This window comes from Misgurnus anguillicaudatus, chromosome 10, assembly GCF_027580225.2.
Source record: "Misgurnus anguillicaudatus chromosome 10, ASM2758022v2, whole genome shotgun sequence".
Taxonomy (NCBI): domain Eukaryota; kingdom Metazoa; phylum Chordata; class Actinopteri; order Cypriniformes; family Cobitidae; genus Misgurnus; species Misgurnus anguillicaudatus.
In genome coordinates, this window is record NC_073346.2 from 36,841,213 (window position 1) to 36,859,674 (window position 18,462).

Sequence of the window (18,462 nt, forward strand, 5' to 3'; positions counted from 1 at the left end):
TTTATATATTGTTTCTTCGAGCCATTTCAAGCCTATCCTTGTATCATGTACTAAATAGGATTTAGAAAGTAATTAGTAATAATTAAATACTTTTTGGAGTAATTTGTAAAGTAATTTAATTACATGATTGAAGATGTAATTAGTAACTAGTAATTAATTACTTTTTTGAGTAACTTACCCAACACTGGTATTGTCATTTTGAAACTGCAACATAACAAATTTTGACAATGATACTTTAACTTCTCTTATCCAAAAATAGGCAAACATGTTTGCTGAAGGCTAATCCAGTAACTATAAAGCTACATAAGAATAACAATTTTTGACTTCATTGACAGAACAATTTCTCACCTGCTTATGGAAGCGTTTCTCTCTCTTTCTGTCTATCTGTCTGTCTGTGATCTCTCTCCATCCTCCTCTCTTCCTATTTTCACTGACAGTTATCACACATAATGATATTTTAATGTAAGAGATTGGGGATTCACATTTTATAACTGTCTATCAATGTATTTCTGAGGTAAAATCATTGCGAATTTCAAATGCATATGGACAAAACATACCTAACTAACTATATACTTTTTTCACCTTCTTACTTCTGACGTCTTTAAAAATATAAATCGTATATCCATCTATAAAAAAGTATATATGCAACAATGAGCAAGTTTTTTCAAAGTTTAAATTCACTGTTATTAAATGTACTTTAAATACAACGTTACCAATGACCAATGAGGCAGACTAGACCAGAGCACCACAGTAAGTTAGACGTTAGCCATGCAGATAATATATCAGTTGACGCTATTTAACAGTATTTACATCACATAACTATAAATATACACTTACAGTAATAACGAAGGCACTGTAATAATAAAGACACTTTGAAAATGCGTTTACTGTGGGGAGATTCAGAATAAAGCAATAAACCCCGAGAGGCGTTGGGTTGCCAGTGCATTTTGTAGCAGCTAGGGGGCGTTGTTAGGCACGACGCGAAGCGGAGTGCCTGAACCCCCTTAGCTGTTATAAAATGCACTGGCAACCCAACGCTTCGAGGGGTTTATTGCGTTTATAAAACGGTTACTTCATATGCATAAAGTTAGCGGGATTTTATAAAATAAAACACAAATAAGTTGTAATTATATTAGTATAAATATTACTCTTCCGCCAAACAAAGTAGTTCCTCAGAATCAAGTGTGACTGAAACAGAGCGCAGTTCACAAACAACACAGACGCAGCAAAGATACAATGAAAATATGATTAAAGACGGTGGTGTTTATTTTATAAATCAACATTCATCTAATTTATACATTAACATTTATATTGTGCTGTTGAAGTGATGATCAAATATGCTTGTAAGCATGCTGAACTCTTTCCCCGTCAGCGTTTTTTTTAAGTTGCCACCCGGTTTTAGTTTAATGCCTTACAGAAAAATTATCTTCTTTAAATAAACATAAATATAAAATGAAAGAACAGACCATCCGCTTTCAAACAACAACAACAACAAAAACTTTCATCCTACCTTAATATGTTCTCTTATCAGTTATCACCTCTCAAATTTTCAGCTAAATGCGGAGATAATTCAAGTTTTGTGAACAACTTTAGTAAGAAAACATCAGATACAGACATGAACACACTGATACTACACGGTGTTTTCAGTGAATGCGTCAGTGTTTAAGTTGGGAAAGATCGCCACCCAGTGGATAATAGCGGGCGTATGAACTTAGTTATAAACTCCTCAGACAACGTTTTCTCTTTATTGACGAGATGACTCAACAGTATTTATTGACATTTATTTGGATATCGCCATTAATTGTGCAATTTTAGACAAATTAAAAATATGATTAAAGACTGTTGTGTTTATTCTCATAAATCAGTACACAGCAACAGTGGCGCAGTGATACTTATGTAATGTGGTCTGAACCGTGAGGTTACCGGTGTATTTTATCACGGCTTAGAACGCGTTTCAACCAATCAGAATGAAGAACCAGAACTGCCCGTTTTATAATGTTATTTTTACCCTTCAACACGCATCTCTTATTCATTTTCAGTTGAGTGGGGGACCGGAGAGTTAAAGCTGAGTGCCGCCACCTAGCGTCCTGGATGAATTCATTTTACAGATCTGAAAAGATTCGGGGCTTTTGACAAAACATTCGGGGCTCGAGCCCCAAAAGCCACCCCCCCCCGCTCCGCTCCTGGTGTACTGTACCTAAACTTTCTTTCTGTAACCTTTTCTGGTTACAAATGAAGTAAATGAGTTGAGCAAGTTCATAAAAAGCCTGAAACTGCCTTTTTAACTTACCCCAATTTTTCCAGATTAGCTTGAATAATGTCTTTCAACATGGATTGACCAATCAGCATCCAGGACCTCAACTATCATTTTCATTATTTATATCACAGTGTCATACATTCCCAGACAGCCGCTCCGGATCTGTGCCGAAGTCAACAGCTCTGGCGCTGATCCGGTGCGGATCCGGCCCAGAGTCGTCTGCTGTCTGGCTTGATGTTTTGGGTGTTGTGAGAAAACACTTGGCTGCTCTTGAAGTATGCACTGAAACGTGTGTTGTTGGTCTGATCCTTCTGGTCCAAGTGAGTAGGCAGTGTTGGGTTTTGCAAACGGCAGTAATAAAATTCAGTATTATCTGATAAAGCAGATCTTATTCCCTGACCCACTAGACAAATACTCAATCTCAAAATATTGCATTTATACCAACCACTTTCTGTGCCCTAAATCCCAAATGCTTGATGGAGGTTCTCTAAACTGAATTAAAAAGCGGTAGTCAGTAAATTTGTCATTAAGCCTTTTGACAAACCAGCTCTAAAAGTATTAGATCTAGGCATCAGCAGGCACCTGCCAATACAATATTATACAGTCCTTCCAGAAAAACGAGTTTTTTTGTGATTGTTGTGGGCAAAAATCCTTGATCTTGGGGCAAATTTCTTAAAAATGCAATGGAATATGCAGAATTTTTATGCAATGAAATTGCGGGAACTTGCAAAAACTGTTTGCAGCTTTTGCAGCCTTTTAATGATGTTCACGTCACATAATCAAGTCAATTCATAACGTTCCCATGGCAACAGGGGACATGGCTGCGCTTGTGTGATGTAAATGCAAGATTTTTCTACTTTTTGCTAAGATATATGTGATTTTTGCAACGAAAATGCGGGGATTATGAAATCATGCAGGCCCCGCATATTTTGCGCACAGAAATCTGCAATTTATGCTGCGAAAGTGCGGCATATTTGAAAAAATGCGGCCCCCGGTCAAGATAGGACAATATTTTTGGTACTTTATGTTTATTGCACAGATACAGTATTAAATTGTTATGTAATCTTTTGCTTTCATGGTTTTGCTTTCATGTTTTAAGGCCGGATTTGACCTCAACGTTTTTAGTTAAAGTGCTTTCCAATTCTGTGTACAATATGCATCTGATGGTCAGTGAGTAGACTTTGTGTTGCCCAAATCTGATGGCATACAGTAAGTGTACTCTGTTTTCAGGTTATATAGAGGAGGCCTGCATCGTTCCCTGCCCTTCTGATTGTAAACTCAGCGAGTGGTCCAACTGGTCACGCTGCAGCAAATCCTGTGGCAGCGGGGTCAAAGTTCGCTCCAAGTGGCTCAGAGAAAAGCCGTATAATGGAGGGCGACCCTGTCCAAAACTTGACCACCTTAACCAGGTACAATCTGTGGTAACTATACAAACAAATTATTACATGTTTAAGCACTTACTGATCTTAAATGCTATACACCATGGGGGTCCGGGGACCCTTGGGGGTCAGTGGTGGTTTTACTGAGGGTCCTTCAAATATAGTTGGAATGCAAAATATCATCAAAATATATTTATGATATTAGGCATCAAACAAAAATGCATTAATAGGCCGTATAATAAAAATTAAAACTTAATTTAAACGAATATCATAACGTCTCCACTATAAAATCTATTCAGTTAAATTAAATGTTATGTTGTTTGACAAGAATATAATTTTAATATTTTGTAACGTAACCATCATAACAAAGCAGTGGTTATAGTGTGTCGGCGTGTGTGTTGTTGCATATAGGCTTATATATAATGCATACATATATTTTGACATATAAAATGTAAACAAGGATCAGATATGTGTTTCTTAACAAATGTGCGTGTTCATAGGCGCCGATTTCTTTTTCTGCTGGTGGGTGCGCCCGTCACAAAAGGCACACTGGTATTCATCCCCCATAATGGTTTTAAGCCATTTATTTGTATTTTTTGCTGTGTTGTGTCAATTGGAAATATCAGTTTACATTTCCAAACATTCCTTTATTGCCGTTATTTGAAATAATCCAGTATGTCTGAAGATCTAAAAATAGGAAAGCAATTCATCATTACGTTTATCCATTCATCCCTTGCCAACCTTTGTTTTAATGAATACCTTTTTAGCTTGACATTTTGTTGCAAATTGGCTTGGGTATTTATAGACACAGGCTAGAAATGTCTTTTGCAAAAAAATTTGAATATACTTTCAATAGGGTTTAATTAGCTAAAAAATTATATTTCTAATATTACTCCTATTTTAAAAAAATCACATTACAGGATGACTGTTGAGCTCTTCTTAGTTATAGTTTAAATCAGGGTTTCAGTTTGAACCAGACTTTTTCCCAAATGGTTCGTTCCGAACTGAAACAGTATTTTAAGGTTTCCGGTTTTCGGTTCAACCCTAAAGTTGATGTTCCTGAACCGGTTAGAACAAAAAAAAGTTCCTGAACCAGTTAATAATGTTCCATGTCAGCTGTGGGACATACAAATAAGTAGGCTGATCATTAGGACATTAAAATAGTCTACATAATTTTCCTTTAGTCTCTATCTTGTCATCAAACATTAAAAAAAGTTGCATTATGTAAGCGACATAACTGTAATTCTGACATGCCTACATTTGTTGAGTGCACTTAAACACGTGGGCACACACACACAGACAGAGGACGAATTCCAAAGGGCGCTTCGGGAAGAAGATGCAGCATAAACAGTCGCTCCACATAAAGTGAAAATTACGTTGTTTTTCAGTGCTTTATTCGCCAGATGTATTTTAAAGGACTACAATATGAGACAGTAGCGCAACTCTCTCTTTTAAGTTTATACATCAAGAGTTCTGATCTTTAAAGGGCATAGGGATAATCACATTTGATTGGAGTTGGACCGGACAACTGCATGTGCGTCTGTGCGTACAGAAAATTGCTCACTTAGGGCCTTTTTGTGGTTAAATTGTTTAAAATTACTTAAGTGTTAAGATTTGCAAGCCTTTGAAAGACGTGCAAATAATCAACCCTATTTAAATTTGCGTATTAATCCGTGAATGTCATGTGAGCCGAACCGTGGGTCGTGATCTGTACGGATCACAGATCAACTGCGATACGTTACACCACTATTAGTATAAAAAAAAAAACATCTTGAGATACTTGGTAGCCTACAATATTTACCTCTTTTGATTGAGCATTCGAGACTTGGGCTTGAGTAGGCTACTCTCGCTGGTGGCAAGCTTCTCATTTCTCCGATGAGTCAACAACGACCGGAAGTGAACTTAACCGAGTATTGCACAGAAATCTTGTCGAAGAACAAAAAAATAACAGTAGTAACCGGTTACCATTATTTTAAATACATGATTCTGTTCAGGAACATATATATTTTTTAAGTTTCTGGTTTTGTATATGTTCTTCGCAAAACATCAAAAGTTTCTGGTTTTCGTTTTCGTTCCGTGAACCGGTTCAAAGCCTTGAGTTTAATTGCTGAAACTCTTCAATGAAGTGGATGTTTTTAACGTAAAAAATATAGACTATATCGTCTCGTCTATTAACACAGCTGTATTTACATTGCAAACACAGTTTTATGTTGACTTCAGGCAATGTTGAACATCTCTTTTCTCTCTCTCTCTCTCTTTCTTCTCTGTTAAAACTGCATGGCCACAGGCACAGGTAAAAGCACTTTCTTATTTTGCCTCTTTTTTGCTCTTTATTGAGTTAATTCGATTTTTGCTTTCATGTTGTTTCAGTAAACTTGAATATTTTAGCCAAATTATCTTCAATTAGAAGAGTTTTCTTTCATGTGGTCAGTTCAGCAGTCGTGTTGATGCTCTTGTGAATCATCTCATACTTCAGGTTTATGAGGTGGTGCCGTGTGTCAGTGACTGCAGTCAGTACATTTGGGTAGCCGAGCCCTGGAGCGTCTGGAAAGTGAGTAATGTGGACCTGAAGGAGAACTGTGGTGAGGGTGTGCAGACCAGAAGAGTCAGGTGAGATTTCCAATAGCTCATTAGCTATCACAAGGCCAAATTTTATTCTTTACTCTTATGGTCTCATTGCACTGTACTCATGGATTTTTGCAGGTGTATGTTAAACACAGCGGACGGTCCCACTGATGCAGTCGAGGACTATCTGTGTGATCCAGAGGAGATGCCGCTGGGTACGAGGGAAAGCCGTCTGCCCTGCCCAGAGGACTGCGTGCTATCTGACTGGAGCTCGTGGACCCCATGTGACCTGGTTAGGATACCTCTAATCCATTTAGGCTACATTTACACCTGTGAATGGATCATTGTTTACAATTCATCATGTGTCTTGAGAGATCAAATGTAATTGGATCGCATTGCATTGTGGAGAGAGTCTGTAATATATCACTAATACAGTGTTTCATTGTATCATGTGAATGAAGCATAAAGACAGGACATCTGGAATTTTAATCTAAACATCATTTACATTTGGGTTATGACAATGGTGACATAATATTTTCATGGGCTCACATTACCTCATTAATACAAACAGACATGTTCAAAGTGCATCATACAACGCTTTTAGCTGTCAGTTTTGACAACAACTACTTAATGCATTTAGAGTTATACACCCTGTTCTGTTTTGTTTTTGTTTTTTTGAAGCCATGTACTGGAAGAGGAGATCGCGAGAGGACCGCGTTCGCCATTCGTCTGCCTAAAGAGGGAGAGGACTGTCCAGTTAGCATGCAGACCGAACCCTGCCTACTGAACCGAAACTGCTTTCACTACAGTTATAACATCACAGGTGAGTGTTTTTACAGTCAGGAAAACTTGAACGACTTGCCTACAGTTGTGTTTGCACATTAAACTGTAATTTAAGTATTAATTTATGTATGCATAGTGCCTTTAGATCATTCTCATACGCTCTTAAAAATAAAGGTATATTTATATTTTGGCCCAGTACACTTTTTCACAAGTTTTGAGAGTGACAATCGTATTTAAATAGTTGGTGGTAGCGAATCCCCTAAATGTTCATACGTATAAAGATTTGCTCCCGAAAATGCGATAATTGACACTGAGGTAACCATAGCAACATTCTGCCATCTCAAGTGGTTACCATTCACTGCTTTGACCAAAATAATATTACAGCATTATGTTTTGCAATAAACCTCTTGGCGTTGTGTGTGTTGTACGTATTTGTAAGGCTGCTTCACAGAACGCCATCTTGCAGTGTTGCCATGCCCACGTCTTTTTTTGGGCTATACCATTGTGCCGCTTAACTGTTTATAGATTTGGGTCATGAAGCGACTAAGTTTTTGGTGTTATTAAAGTGGGAAGGTGCTGGTGCCAATGTTATGATCATTGAGTTAAAGCATTTGGATTTATTTGGGTATATCTTGGGATTTTTTTTGATCGCTTGTTTTTGTGCAAGATCTGGCAACACACGCAAGTAAACGCTCGTATCTCTTGCACATACAGAAGACTTTTTCGCCTTCTAGGCATTTATTTTTTCAGAATGAAGACCTGTCATGTCGTTGTAAAAATGCTGCCATGTTTTACGCCATTTGTTGGGTCACATATAAACATTTTATGGTTTATTTATAACCCATCGGTTGGATTATAAATTCATGGGTAATACCGTATATATGATCAGTTTTCCACATTCTGGACGCAATGAATTATTGATAAAAAATACAAACCCAGACACAACAGCACTGGGGCCATCATTGTGTACGGTCGCGTATTAACTGTGTACAAAGATGAAAGTTCAAAGTCATACTTTAACAGCATTTATTAATCTTAGTTCATGTTAATTTCGGCGTTTATAATACATAAAAACAAGCTTTGTATACGTAACTGTTAACATTAACCACCTAAGACCCGAGCATTGGTTTGGCTTGCATTTTAGATTTCTCCCAGCTATTTGGAGTTTGGAAGAACCAATAAATATAATAAGTAATATTTTCTTTAAACGTGAAGCAGTGTATTTGTCCACATTTGTGTACAACATGTTCCAGTTACACAGAATTAAGTATTATGGTGCAAACAACAAAAACATGAATGCTCATGTTAGTTAATGCACCAATGTTTACTAATACATACAAAGTGTTACCAAAATGTTTGTAGGTTAGCTTTTAAAAATGATGTGCTTTTAATATACTAAAATAATAATTAATAAAATGAAAAATGTTGTTTACTGCATTACATTTATATCTGCTTACGATCCATGAAATGTTTTCTTTTAATTCACTGTTTTTGCACTGTTGACCATACATCCAATCACAGACGTGACTGCTGACTGAGCGAGTTTTTTTTATTAATGTGTAAAATAGAAATAAAATCATTCATAAACGTTTCTCTTTTTGTCAGTGTAGTCTATAATAATAAGGCATATTAAAAGTTTGTGCTGTTTAATTGACATTAATAATTATGATAACAGAATGAAAGGGTGCTGTGCACAATATGCTCCCTTAAAAATTGGTGCATGACGCCCCTGGTTGGGCTTGTCCTTTTTTGATCCAACCATCGGTTGAAAATAACCCAGCATTTTTTTTTTTTTTGAGTGTTTTGCACATTTCCTTTCGGTTTTGATTGTTTTTCAAACATTGTTTTATTTCAAGTCAACAAAAATTCTCAATTGCCCCATAAAATATACGTTTTTGGTCTTTAGTGCATATTATTCCAAAAACAATTCAAGCAAAAATAGCTCTTCCCACTCAGAAATATGTTTTATTTTCTTGTGTTGTGAATGTTGTTCTTTGGCTGTCTGCGTTTTTTGGAGTCTTTGCAGAGATCAAGTGCTTTTTCCTCTCTGATTTGCCATTCAAGCTTTTTACTCTGTTTATGCATAATTCACGAGTTGGAAACTCTTCTAATACTTTCTGCCCAGACATTCACGATACCCCCAAAGAGCGTCAGAGGATAATGCTTTAGTGAAGTTGTTGAAACTGTGTCTTCAAATCATCCTCTCTGGAAAAAGAAGATATAAATAGACCCTGACTTACACATGTAGGTTAATGAAAGTCCCTGGATAATATCTGTGTATGTGTGTGTGTGTGTGTGTGTTAGACTGGAGCACATGCCAATTAAGTGCCAACGCTGTGTGTGGAGTCGGTCTGAAGACGAGGATGCTGGACTGCGTTAGAAGTGACGGCAAATCTGTTGACCTCAAGTTTTGTGAAGAGGTTTGAATTTTCTGCTTTTTTTAAATGCACTCTCCTCTACACAGATAGTTTAAAACTAAACTTAAGTCTGGGATACACTGCAGATTTTTGCAATCGTGTAAGATCATTACCTTATTACAATGTGCGACATGAATCGTTTAAACTTGGGTAAATCAAGCATGTAGACCAGAGGTTCTCAAAGTTTAAAGGTCCATATATGAATTCTCATATTTTCATAGGTCTGGAAAAACTGGTTATTACAAAAATTCTCAAGCATGGTAATAGCTTTATGTAAATCATTTGTTTATATAACAAATCAACGCAAGTCGTTTGGAAAAAAAGTATTTTTTATTAAAGTACATTCATAACAAGTGTATTTTGCATTTTAAGTAAAAAAATTTAAACATGCAAAAACAAGAAGTATGCCAAAACTAACCAGGTGCAAAATACAGAGCAACCTAATTAGAGAAATGGCACAGTTTGTCTTCCTTCAGATGCATAACCGTGGCAAAAAGGTGTGGTTGGTAGATGGAGACACTGACCTAAATTAGGGGTGCACCTATAAATTGGCTGATGATGCTTGCTATGCTTCTCAATGAATGACAATGAAATGCTGCTACATCCAAAAGCCAGGGGGTGCTCTCGTGCAGAAACTCAATATGTGCTGTAGACGAAGAACCATACACACGCAGCTTCAGGAAATGTTTTAAGTATTTATATTGCGTGGACACGGGTCCGGATCTGGACCGGAGTCTGGACTTTGAGATGTAGATTGTACGATGATGACACCTATTGAATTGGAGGCTACGAAGGCTGCGACACACGTTAGCACAACATCACCAGCATGCGCTAGTGGTAAACAAATACTGGTACGCATGTCATAGCAGCAAACACACTGTGCATTGTCTGACACGGTCAGAAAACTATCGTAGGCTATCTTTGGTCTATCAGCCATCTTTGAACCTCTCTCACTGTAGGACCACCGTTTAAGAGCCAAGATCAAAGAAATCGCAGTTTATCCCGGGCTTTAAGGTGGAAAGGTAATATTTAGAAATTTGTTTACTTGCATGATACTAATAGGCTTTATGCCCAGCTGCACTACTTCCTGAACTTTAGCCAGCTCCTTGTTTCCTGTCTGCCATTATTGGACAAACTGATTAATCCAGGTGTGCCTGACCTCAGTAGTCACAACAACAATAATCAGACACACCTGGATTAATCAGTTTGTTTGTGACTACTGAGGTCAGGCACACCTGGATTAATCAGTTTGTCCAATAATGGCAGACAGGAAACAAGGAGCTGGCTGAAGTTCAGGAAGTAGTGCAGCTGGGCATAAAGCCTATTATGAGCAATTGCAATTGCAAATGCCTGCTGTAGTGAACAAAGATGAAGTTGGTATAATTTATATTTGCTCCTACATACAGGTGATCTCCTGGCTCTTTATGCCATTTTGCACCTTGTTCTCTTCATGTGTTCAATACTTATTCCCTGTGTCCTTGTGTTATTTATTATGACTCAACTTGTATACTTAAATAATCTGATTTCTTTGTATAAATTCAATATTTGGCTTAATGGCTACATCTGGTGGAAATTCTATATCCTGTCTTAGAAATCTCCTTACTGATAAAAATGCTGATGTGTCTTATACTTTTTTCCGTGCAGTATAACATGTTATAAGGAGGAAATGAATTTTTTGTGCCAATTAAGTTGTAGTCTAAACTGTCGTGAGATCAGTTAAAATCAAACCGCTTTGGTCACTTTAATTGGACCCTGCGGGCGAACCATCATCTGCACATCATATTAACCCCGTAACCCACTTTGCATCTGACTGCAGAATGTCTCTCTATAAAGAAAATGATTTCTCACATCTTCATTGATTCTCATGCAATAGATGGCGAAGAGATCAAATGTACAACAAATTAGGAGACTTGCTGAATCTTCTGCTTCTGAGATGTTTCACTTTTTTAGAGTTCAGAATAGCTTGCAAAATTGTCTGTGCTTGTAAATGATTCATGTTCAAATTAAATCAGGGATGAAATTGTATTTTTGTATACAATTTTGTCTTGTATTCTCTTACAGCTGGGTTTGGAAAAGAAGTGGCAGATGAACGCTTCATGTACAGTGGAGTGTCCTATCAACTGCAAGCTCTCTGATTGGTCACCATGGTCAGACTGTTCCCAGACCTGTGGCCTCGATGGTAATGCAAAATATATGATTCCTGAGAGTTCTGTTCAGAGTTTTTTTATTATAATCAAACATATGGAGAAGGCAAGATGTCGTCCCTGCTTGAAAGATTGTTCTTGTTTCACCGTGCTTCTGAATATACAGAGATGGCAGAGAAGAAGAGAGTCAGAGCTCTGAAACGCTGAGATCTGTAATGCTGAACTTTGAGACAGTTCTGCCTGATGATTACAGATAAAATCAGCATTTGATAGAAAGGCACAGTCTGTCTGCTGAGAGAGAGAGAAAGAGAAAGGGTGATGTATTGTGTGCACTTTTAGGGGATGAGTTAGCAGGTTATCTGAGACAGCCATGCCATCAGACAGAGACTGCATAATGAGAGACTGTGTGCCAAGATGTGTGTATGTGTGTGCAGAGATGTGTGCGTGTGAATGAAAAGATGTGTCTGTGTGAGCAGAAATGTGTGTGCAGAGGTGTGCGGGTGTTTGTGCAATGATGTGTTTCTCTCTTTTTGTGCGTCTGTGTGTTCAAAGGTGTGTGTGTGTGTGTGTGTGTGTGTGTGTATGTGCGCGCGCGTGCGTATGCACGTATGCATGTGTGTGTGTGTGTGTGTGTGTGGGTGTGCAGTAGGGTGGTCCTGCAGTAGGGTGGTCCTTATAATGGGTAAATTTTTCTTCAATAAAAACACACTGTGCGAAATTTTGAATTGTTCTTACAGTATCTAGAGGTTGCTCAAACCTTTGAATATTTCGGAAATCACATATTTTTGCAAAAACGGTACCATTTAAAAACGCACAAGACACATAAAACTTGCTTCTTGGAGAGTAACTTTGTTCCAGTAATTTCAGTCTCTTCTGATCCGAGTAAAGCGGGCTTGTTTTGTGTTGCTTCAGCCATTGTGTGTGCGTGTGTGTGTGTGTGTGTGTGTGTGTGTGTGTGTGTGTGTGTGTGTGTGTGTGTGTGTGTGTGTGTGTGTACGTGTACGGTGTACGTGTGTGTGCAAAGGTGTGTGTATATGCATGCGTGTGTTTGTCCATGTGTGTGCATGTGTCCGTGTGTGTGCAGAGATGTATGTGTGTGTGTAGAAATGTGTGTATGTGTTTGCAGAGGTGTGTGCTTGTGAATGAAAAGATGTGTGTCTGTGTGTGCAGAAATGTGTATATGTGTGTGCAGAGGTGTGCGGATGTGTGTGCAAAGATGTGCGTCTCTCCATCTCTGTGTGTGTTCAAAGGTTTGTGTGTGTGTCCATGTGTGCAGAGATGTGTGTGTGCGTGAATGCGTGAGTGTGCGCGTATGTGTGTGTGTGTGTGTGTGTGTGTGTGTGTGTGTGTGTGTGTGTGTGTGTGTGTGTGTGTAGAGATCTCTGTGTGTGTGTGTGTGTGCGTTTGTCCGTGTGTGTGTGTGCAGCAATGTGTGTTTGTGTCTGTAATTGCCGAAATGTGTGTATGTGTAGAAATGTGTGTATGTGTGTGCAGAGGTGTGCGGGTGTGTGTGCAAACTGCAAAGATGTGTGTCTCTTTATCTCTGTGTCTGTGTGTGTGTGTCTGTATGTTCAAATGTTTGTGTGTGTGTGCGTAAATGCGTGAGTGTGCGCGTATGCGTGTGTAGAGATTTATCTGTGTGTGTCCATGTGTGCAGAGATGTGTGTCTGTGTCCGCAGAGATGTGTGTCTGTTTGTGCAGAGATGGGTGTATGTGCTTTCAGGGGTTTGTGTGTGTGTGTGTGTGTGTGTGTGTGTGTGTGTGTGTGTGTGTGTGTGTGTGTGTGTGTGTGTGTGTGTTTGTGTGCGTGCGTGCATAGTATTAAATATACACTTTCTACAGTTTAAAAACCATTATGCATATAGAAGTGTATATAACTTTTCAAAAAACCTGGATCATGTCTGGATCATGTTAGAAATTATATTTTGCTTGAAGAAATTTTTGGAGCATTGTCATTTCATTCTTAATTCTATAATACTAAAAAAACAGGAATAACGTAATATATTTTATTTGTAAAGTATGCTGGTCATAGCTTGAGTATCTCTGAGCAGAAAGTTATTTATAATACAATATATTCTGTCTTGTGTGAAACTCAATATATTTCTTCTACAGTAGTGTTTGTTTGTTGTACTGCTGGTGATGCTACTATAATAGTGAATCATTTTACAATGAATAATGCTTCTTAAATGTCTCACTAACTTGCCAGAGAAACTTATGGAACATATATTACTGTATGTCTTAAGAAGTTGATCTCTATAAAGTTATGTTTAAAAAATCTTTATCCAGTAGTTATTGTTGTTGTTATTATAAATATTATCAATGTTATATTGGTAGAGTGGTGTCTCTGAAATAATCATGGCCTTCCTACTTCTGATGTTTTCTCTGTATTGTGTATGATGTGTGTGATTCTTTAGGAAAGATGTGGCGCAGACGATCGGTGCTCCAGGCGTCTCAGGGAGATGGCAGGCCGTGTCCGTCACAGATGAAGCAGTGGAGGCCGTGTCCCGTTCAGCCCTGCTACAGATGGCAGTACGGCCCGTGGTCAGAGTGTCGTGTTGAGGTCTCTCTCTTACTTCCTTAACTAATACAGCATGACGCAAGCAACATATTTTTCCACATTTTCTGTGCAAATTATATCCAAGGGTGATATAAATATTGTGCAATGTTGTTATGCATTCTTGCATTTTTAATAAATGAACTCGCAAGACGAACATGTAGATCTGTGTATGATGGTCCCACATGTGCCCAAAGCATCACCTCAGACCTTAATCTAATTAGAAGCCATGTTTAATTTGATATGAATGCAAATGAGGATGTGATGCATATGTTGTAGATGTATAGTTCATTCACACTCTCACAACCCAGTTTCTGAGTTTCACAAGCCTATAGTTGTATTGTCGATAATGACTCGCATTCTTCCGGTTTCGATCATACGTCTATAAATTAAAGATTCTGCTGCTCGCTCACTCGCTCCTTCTGATCTATTTTCTGCAAGGTGGCTCGTGAAACTCAAGCATTTTCATGTTTATTTAATCGCACTGTAAAATCCAGCTAAATACCTCGCCCAACAACACACATATCGAACGTGACCACGACCTGCACCGGAGCTTCTCTAATGTCTTGTTTTCCAATCTCGCTGTCATCCTTGTCGTCTCATCTCTTTTCTCTGATCTTTCCCCGTCTCTATCTCTCTTTTGATCTTTAGATTTAGAAAGTGTTTATAACCGCTCATTTCAGACCTTACTGTGTGTAGGAGGTGGTGTGCGGGGTGGGCTTGCGTTTCCGGAACATGTCCTGCTTTGTATCAGACGGATCCGGCGAGGGGAAAAGCAGCATTGTAGAGGAGGATCTGTGTTCTGGACTGGAACAGGCCGTTGATGGAGATAAAGACATTGTTTTGGAGGAGACCTGCACCTTACCCTGCCCTGGTAACACAGTAAAGTGCTGTTTACATAAGATGGGTTTAGGGTTCTGGTTGCATTATTGTTCACCAAATGATGAAAAATTAATGTTATATTATATGTTAAAGGGCACATGTTATACAAAATCCACTTTTACAAGTACACTCTTTTTGTTCATTATCCAGCTTCCCTAGAGTTAAACATTTGATTTTTACCGTTTTGGAATCCATTCAGCCAATTTCCGGCGCTAGCACTTTTAGCATAGCTTAGCACAATCCATTGAATCTGATTAGACCATTAGCATTGCGCTAAAAAATAACCAAAGAGTTTGGATATTTTTCCTATTTATAACTTGACTCTTCTGTAGTTACATCGTGTACTAAGACTGACAGAAAATTAAAAGTTGCGCTTTTGTAGGCAAATTTGCTAGGAACTATACTCTCAAACTGGTGTAATAATCAAAGACTTTGCTGATGTAACATGGCTGCAGCAGGCATAATGATATTACGCACTGCCCGAAAATAGTCCCCTTGGTTACTTTCAATGGCAGGGGACTATTTTCGGGCAGTGCGTAATATCACTACGCCTGCTTGCAGCCATTTTACATCAGCAAATTCTTTGATTATTACGCCAGAATGAGAGTATAGTCCTAAACATATCTGCCTAGAAAATCCAACTTTTAATTTTCCGTCGGTCTTAGTTAGGGATGCACCGAATCCAGGATTCGGATTCGGCCGAATACTGGGCTTTTTGACGGGGTTCGGGTTCGGCCGAATCCTAGATTTTTTTTCCACCGAACCGAACCCTTGGCTTGCGCTACGCTGGTCGACGTCACGCGTCTGGACACACCAAAACTTTTAAACACGCCTGAAAACGCCTTGAGGAGGCCAAATGCCAGCTGTTTTTCAGCCGAGCGCTTGGTAGCTGTGATGCTTCGGCTGTGAGCCGGTTGGTTGCTGTGGTAATGTCCCGCCCCTCCTCCACTGTAATTGGATGGCCGTGTGAAAACTGACATTGATGAGCGGAGCTTCTCACTCAAAGTTAAATATAGTTTTCAGCGCGGAGATGCTTGCTTATTGGAAAAACTAGCGTGTCGCAACGCATCGCTTTCATTATGCATAGGCTTATGCTAATTGTCAAAATAGTTTTCCCAACTTGTCATCCTGGCATAATGTACAGTTAAAATTAAATAAAATGAAAAATACACTGCTGTGGACGTTGTTTACTTCATTAATGTGTTTTACTGTGTTAATGGAATAAGGATGCGAGTAGGATTCGGTATTCGGTTTCGGATTCGGCCGAATCTTAAACGGTGGATTCGGGATTCGGCCGAACCTAAAAAATCTGGATTCGGTGCATCCCTAGTCTTAGTACACAATGTAACTACAGAAAGGTCAAGTTTTAAATAGAAAAAATATCCAAACTCTTTGGTCATTTTTTAGCGAAACTCCAATGGTCTAATCAGATTCAATGGATTGTGCTAAGCTATGCTAAAAGTGCTAACGCCAGACCCGGAGATCAGCTGAATGGATTCCAAAACGGTAAAAATAAAATGTTTAACTCTAGGGGAGCTGGAAAATGAGCAAATTTTCCAAAAAAATGGAGTGTCCCTTTAAGATATGTCATCTTAAATGTTTTTACTGCTGTAATGAAGGTGTGTTGAGTATGCATGTAGCTGTCTGAAGATCAGCTCTTGTTTTTTAGGTGACTGTTACCTGATGGAGTGGTCCGACTGGAGCCTGTGTCAGAGCGTCTGCGTGAAGGGACAACTTTTGGACTTTCCCGCAGTTCAGGTGCGGTCACGTGCCGTTATCGCTCAGGAACCAGAAAACATCGCTCAGTGCCCCGATCAGGAGTGGCAGACGCGGCCTTGCAGCGGTGAGAAACCAATCGTTATCTACATATAGATATATAATAAGGCATTGCATTCAAAATGTCTGGAATCATTTCACAAATCAAACTTATAACAGTAGTCCCTTTCACACATACAGTCTTTACTGGTAATTTACTGGTAAATTGCCGTTAACATGTCATGTGTGAACAGAACCTTTCCGGTAAATCAGTGCTCCCAATTTACCAGTAAAACAGGTTGTAAGATTACCAGTAATTTACCGGTAAGCGCTGTGTGTGAACGAAAATTATAGGATTACCAGCATTTAGAACGGACGACATCAGACCGTGCTGACAGCTTCGGGCCAATCATAGCGTTTTAATACAGATGACGCGTTTACCCCCGCAGTGTTTACTGACATTTCCACACACATGCTGCTTGAAAGTTGAGCACACCTAAAGTTTACGTCCACATTTCTTCACCAAAGTTGTTTAAAACAGCTTACCGCCGAATTGCCGACGTCCTTCGCACGCCCTCTGTGAAGCCTAAAGTGCAAACAGTACTGTTGTTAAAAACGCATTTTCGGTTTGACGTCGTCTCATTCAATGTTGTTTGGTCATGAGCAACTTCGCGACAAAATACGGACCGTGGTTATGAACGACGTGGATTGTTTACAAATACAACACTGAGCTCGCCGCGAGCTACAGGTAATTCCGATTTCTCAACGAATTTACCGGTATTTTGATACTGATGTGTGAATGATGTCTTACTGGTGAAATAACGGAACGCCACTGCGTGTGTGAACAGCACATTTTTTTATTTACTGGTAAATTCATTCTGGTAAATTCATGGTAATTTACCAGAATTACTGTGTGAAAGAGGCTATTCACTGCAATAATGAAATAAAAAAAAAACTTGGAGGATAGAGCTAAACCTTCCCCTAAAAACACGCAGGACATGCAGACAGTATTTTAATGATCTCAGCTTTTCACTTTATAATAATCGCACAAAGTCATTCAATCATGCAGGTCAACTTCCGTCCGACCCAATAAATTAAACATGTCTGTGATGATGTGTGATTTGTCTGCTCCATCTTCATCAACCTTCATAAGAAATTTATGAAATGATTGTGTAATGTCACCTGTAATCAGACATTAAGCGATAATGACTGCAGTATATAAAGTATATTTATATTGTGTTCATTCTTTTAGATGGTGAGTGTTTCGAGTACAGATGGATGAGCGGTTCTCAACTCATCTGGTGTGAACGCTCGGATGGATTAAATGTTACAGGTGCTGTGTTATGCTGTATAAGTCATGTTAATGTTTTATCCTATCCACCTGTTTCTTGACGTAAATGTGGCCGCCGCCATATTTGAGCTTTTTTGTTTATGACTTCCGGTGAGTCACTAAAGCTAATGGTAGTCTATTGCGAAAGACACAAATGTTCCGTTTTGGCTGTTTAATGTTTATTATGAAATCCAGGAAGACCGACATAATTTGTGCAGTTAGGGGTTGTCATAATAGCTAATACAAACGCAGTAAATCTCTACAAAACATTTGTTTTAACCACAATCCATGCACAAGAACTGAATGTGTACGTGGCGCACATGCACTCATGATGTGTATTTACAACTAATATTATGCTGATAAAAATATGCTGATTTATTTATTCTGCTACTATAT

The 18,462-nt window shown here is 38.7% G+C and overlaps 1 protein-coding gene across 1 annotated transcript in view; it reads left to right on the top strand.

Moving 5' to 3' along the window:
• Positions 1 to 18,462, top strand: part of thsd7ab (thrombospondin, type I, domain containing 7Ab) — a 162,338-nt gene that overhangs the window by 134,484 nt on the left and 9,392 nt on the right. The window contains exons 15-24 of the mRNA XM_055211313.2: positions 3,488 to 3,675; positions 6,113 to 6,246; positions 6,340 to 6,493; positions 6,883 to 7,024; positions 9,289 to 9,404; positions 11,463 to 11,580; positions 13,960 to 14,105; positions 14,799 to 14,973; positions 16,651 to 16,824; positions 17,989 to 18,069. Of these exons, the coding sequence (XP_055067288.2) occupies positions 3,488 to 3,675; positions 6,113 to 6,246; positions 6,340 to 6,493; positions 6,883 to 7,024; positions 9,289 to 9,404; positions 11,463 to 11,580; positions 13,960 to 14,105; positions 14,799 to 14,973; positions 16,651 to 16,824; positions 17,989 to 18,069 (1,428 nt within the window). The remainder of the gene's footprint in view (positions 1 to 3,487; positions 3,676 to 6,112; positions 6,247 to 6,339; positions 6,494 to 6,882; positions 7,025 to 9,288; positions 9,405 to 11,462; positions 11,581 to 13,959; positions 14,106 to 14,798; positions 14,974 to 16,650; positions 16,825 to 17,988; positions 18,070 to 18,462) is intronic.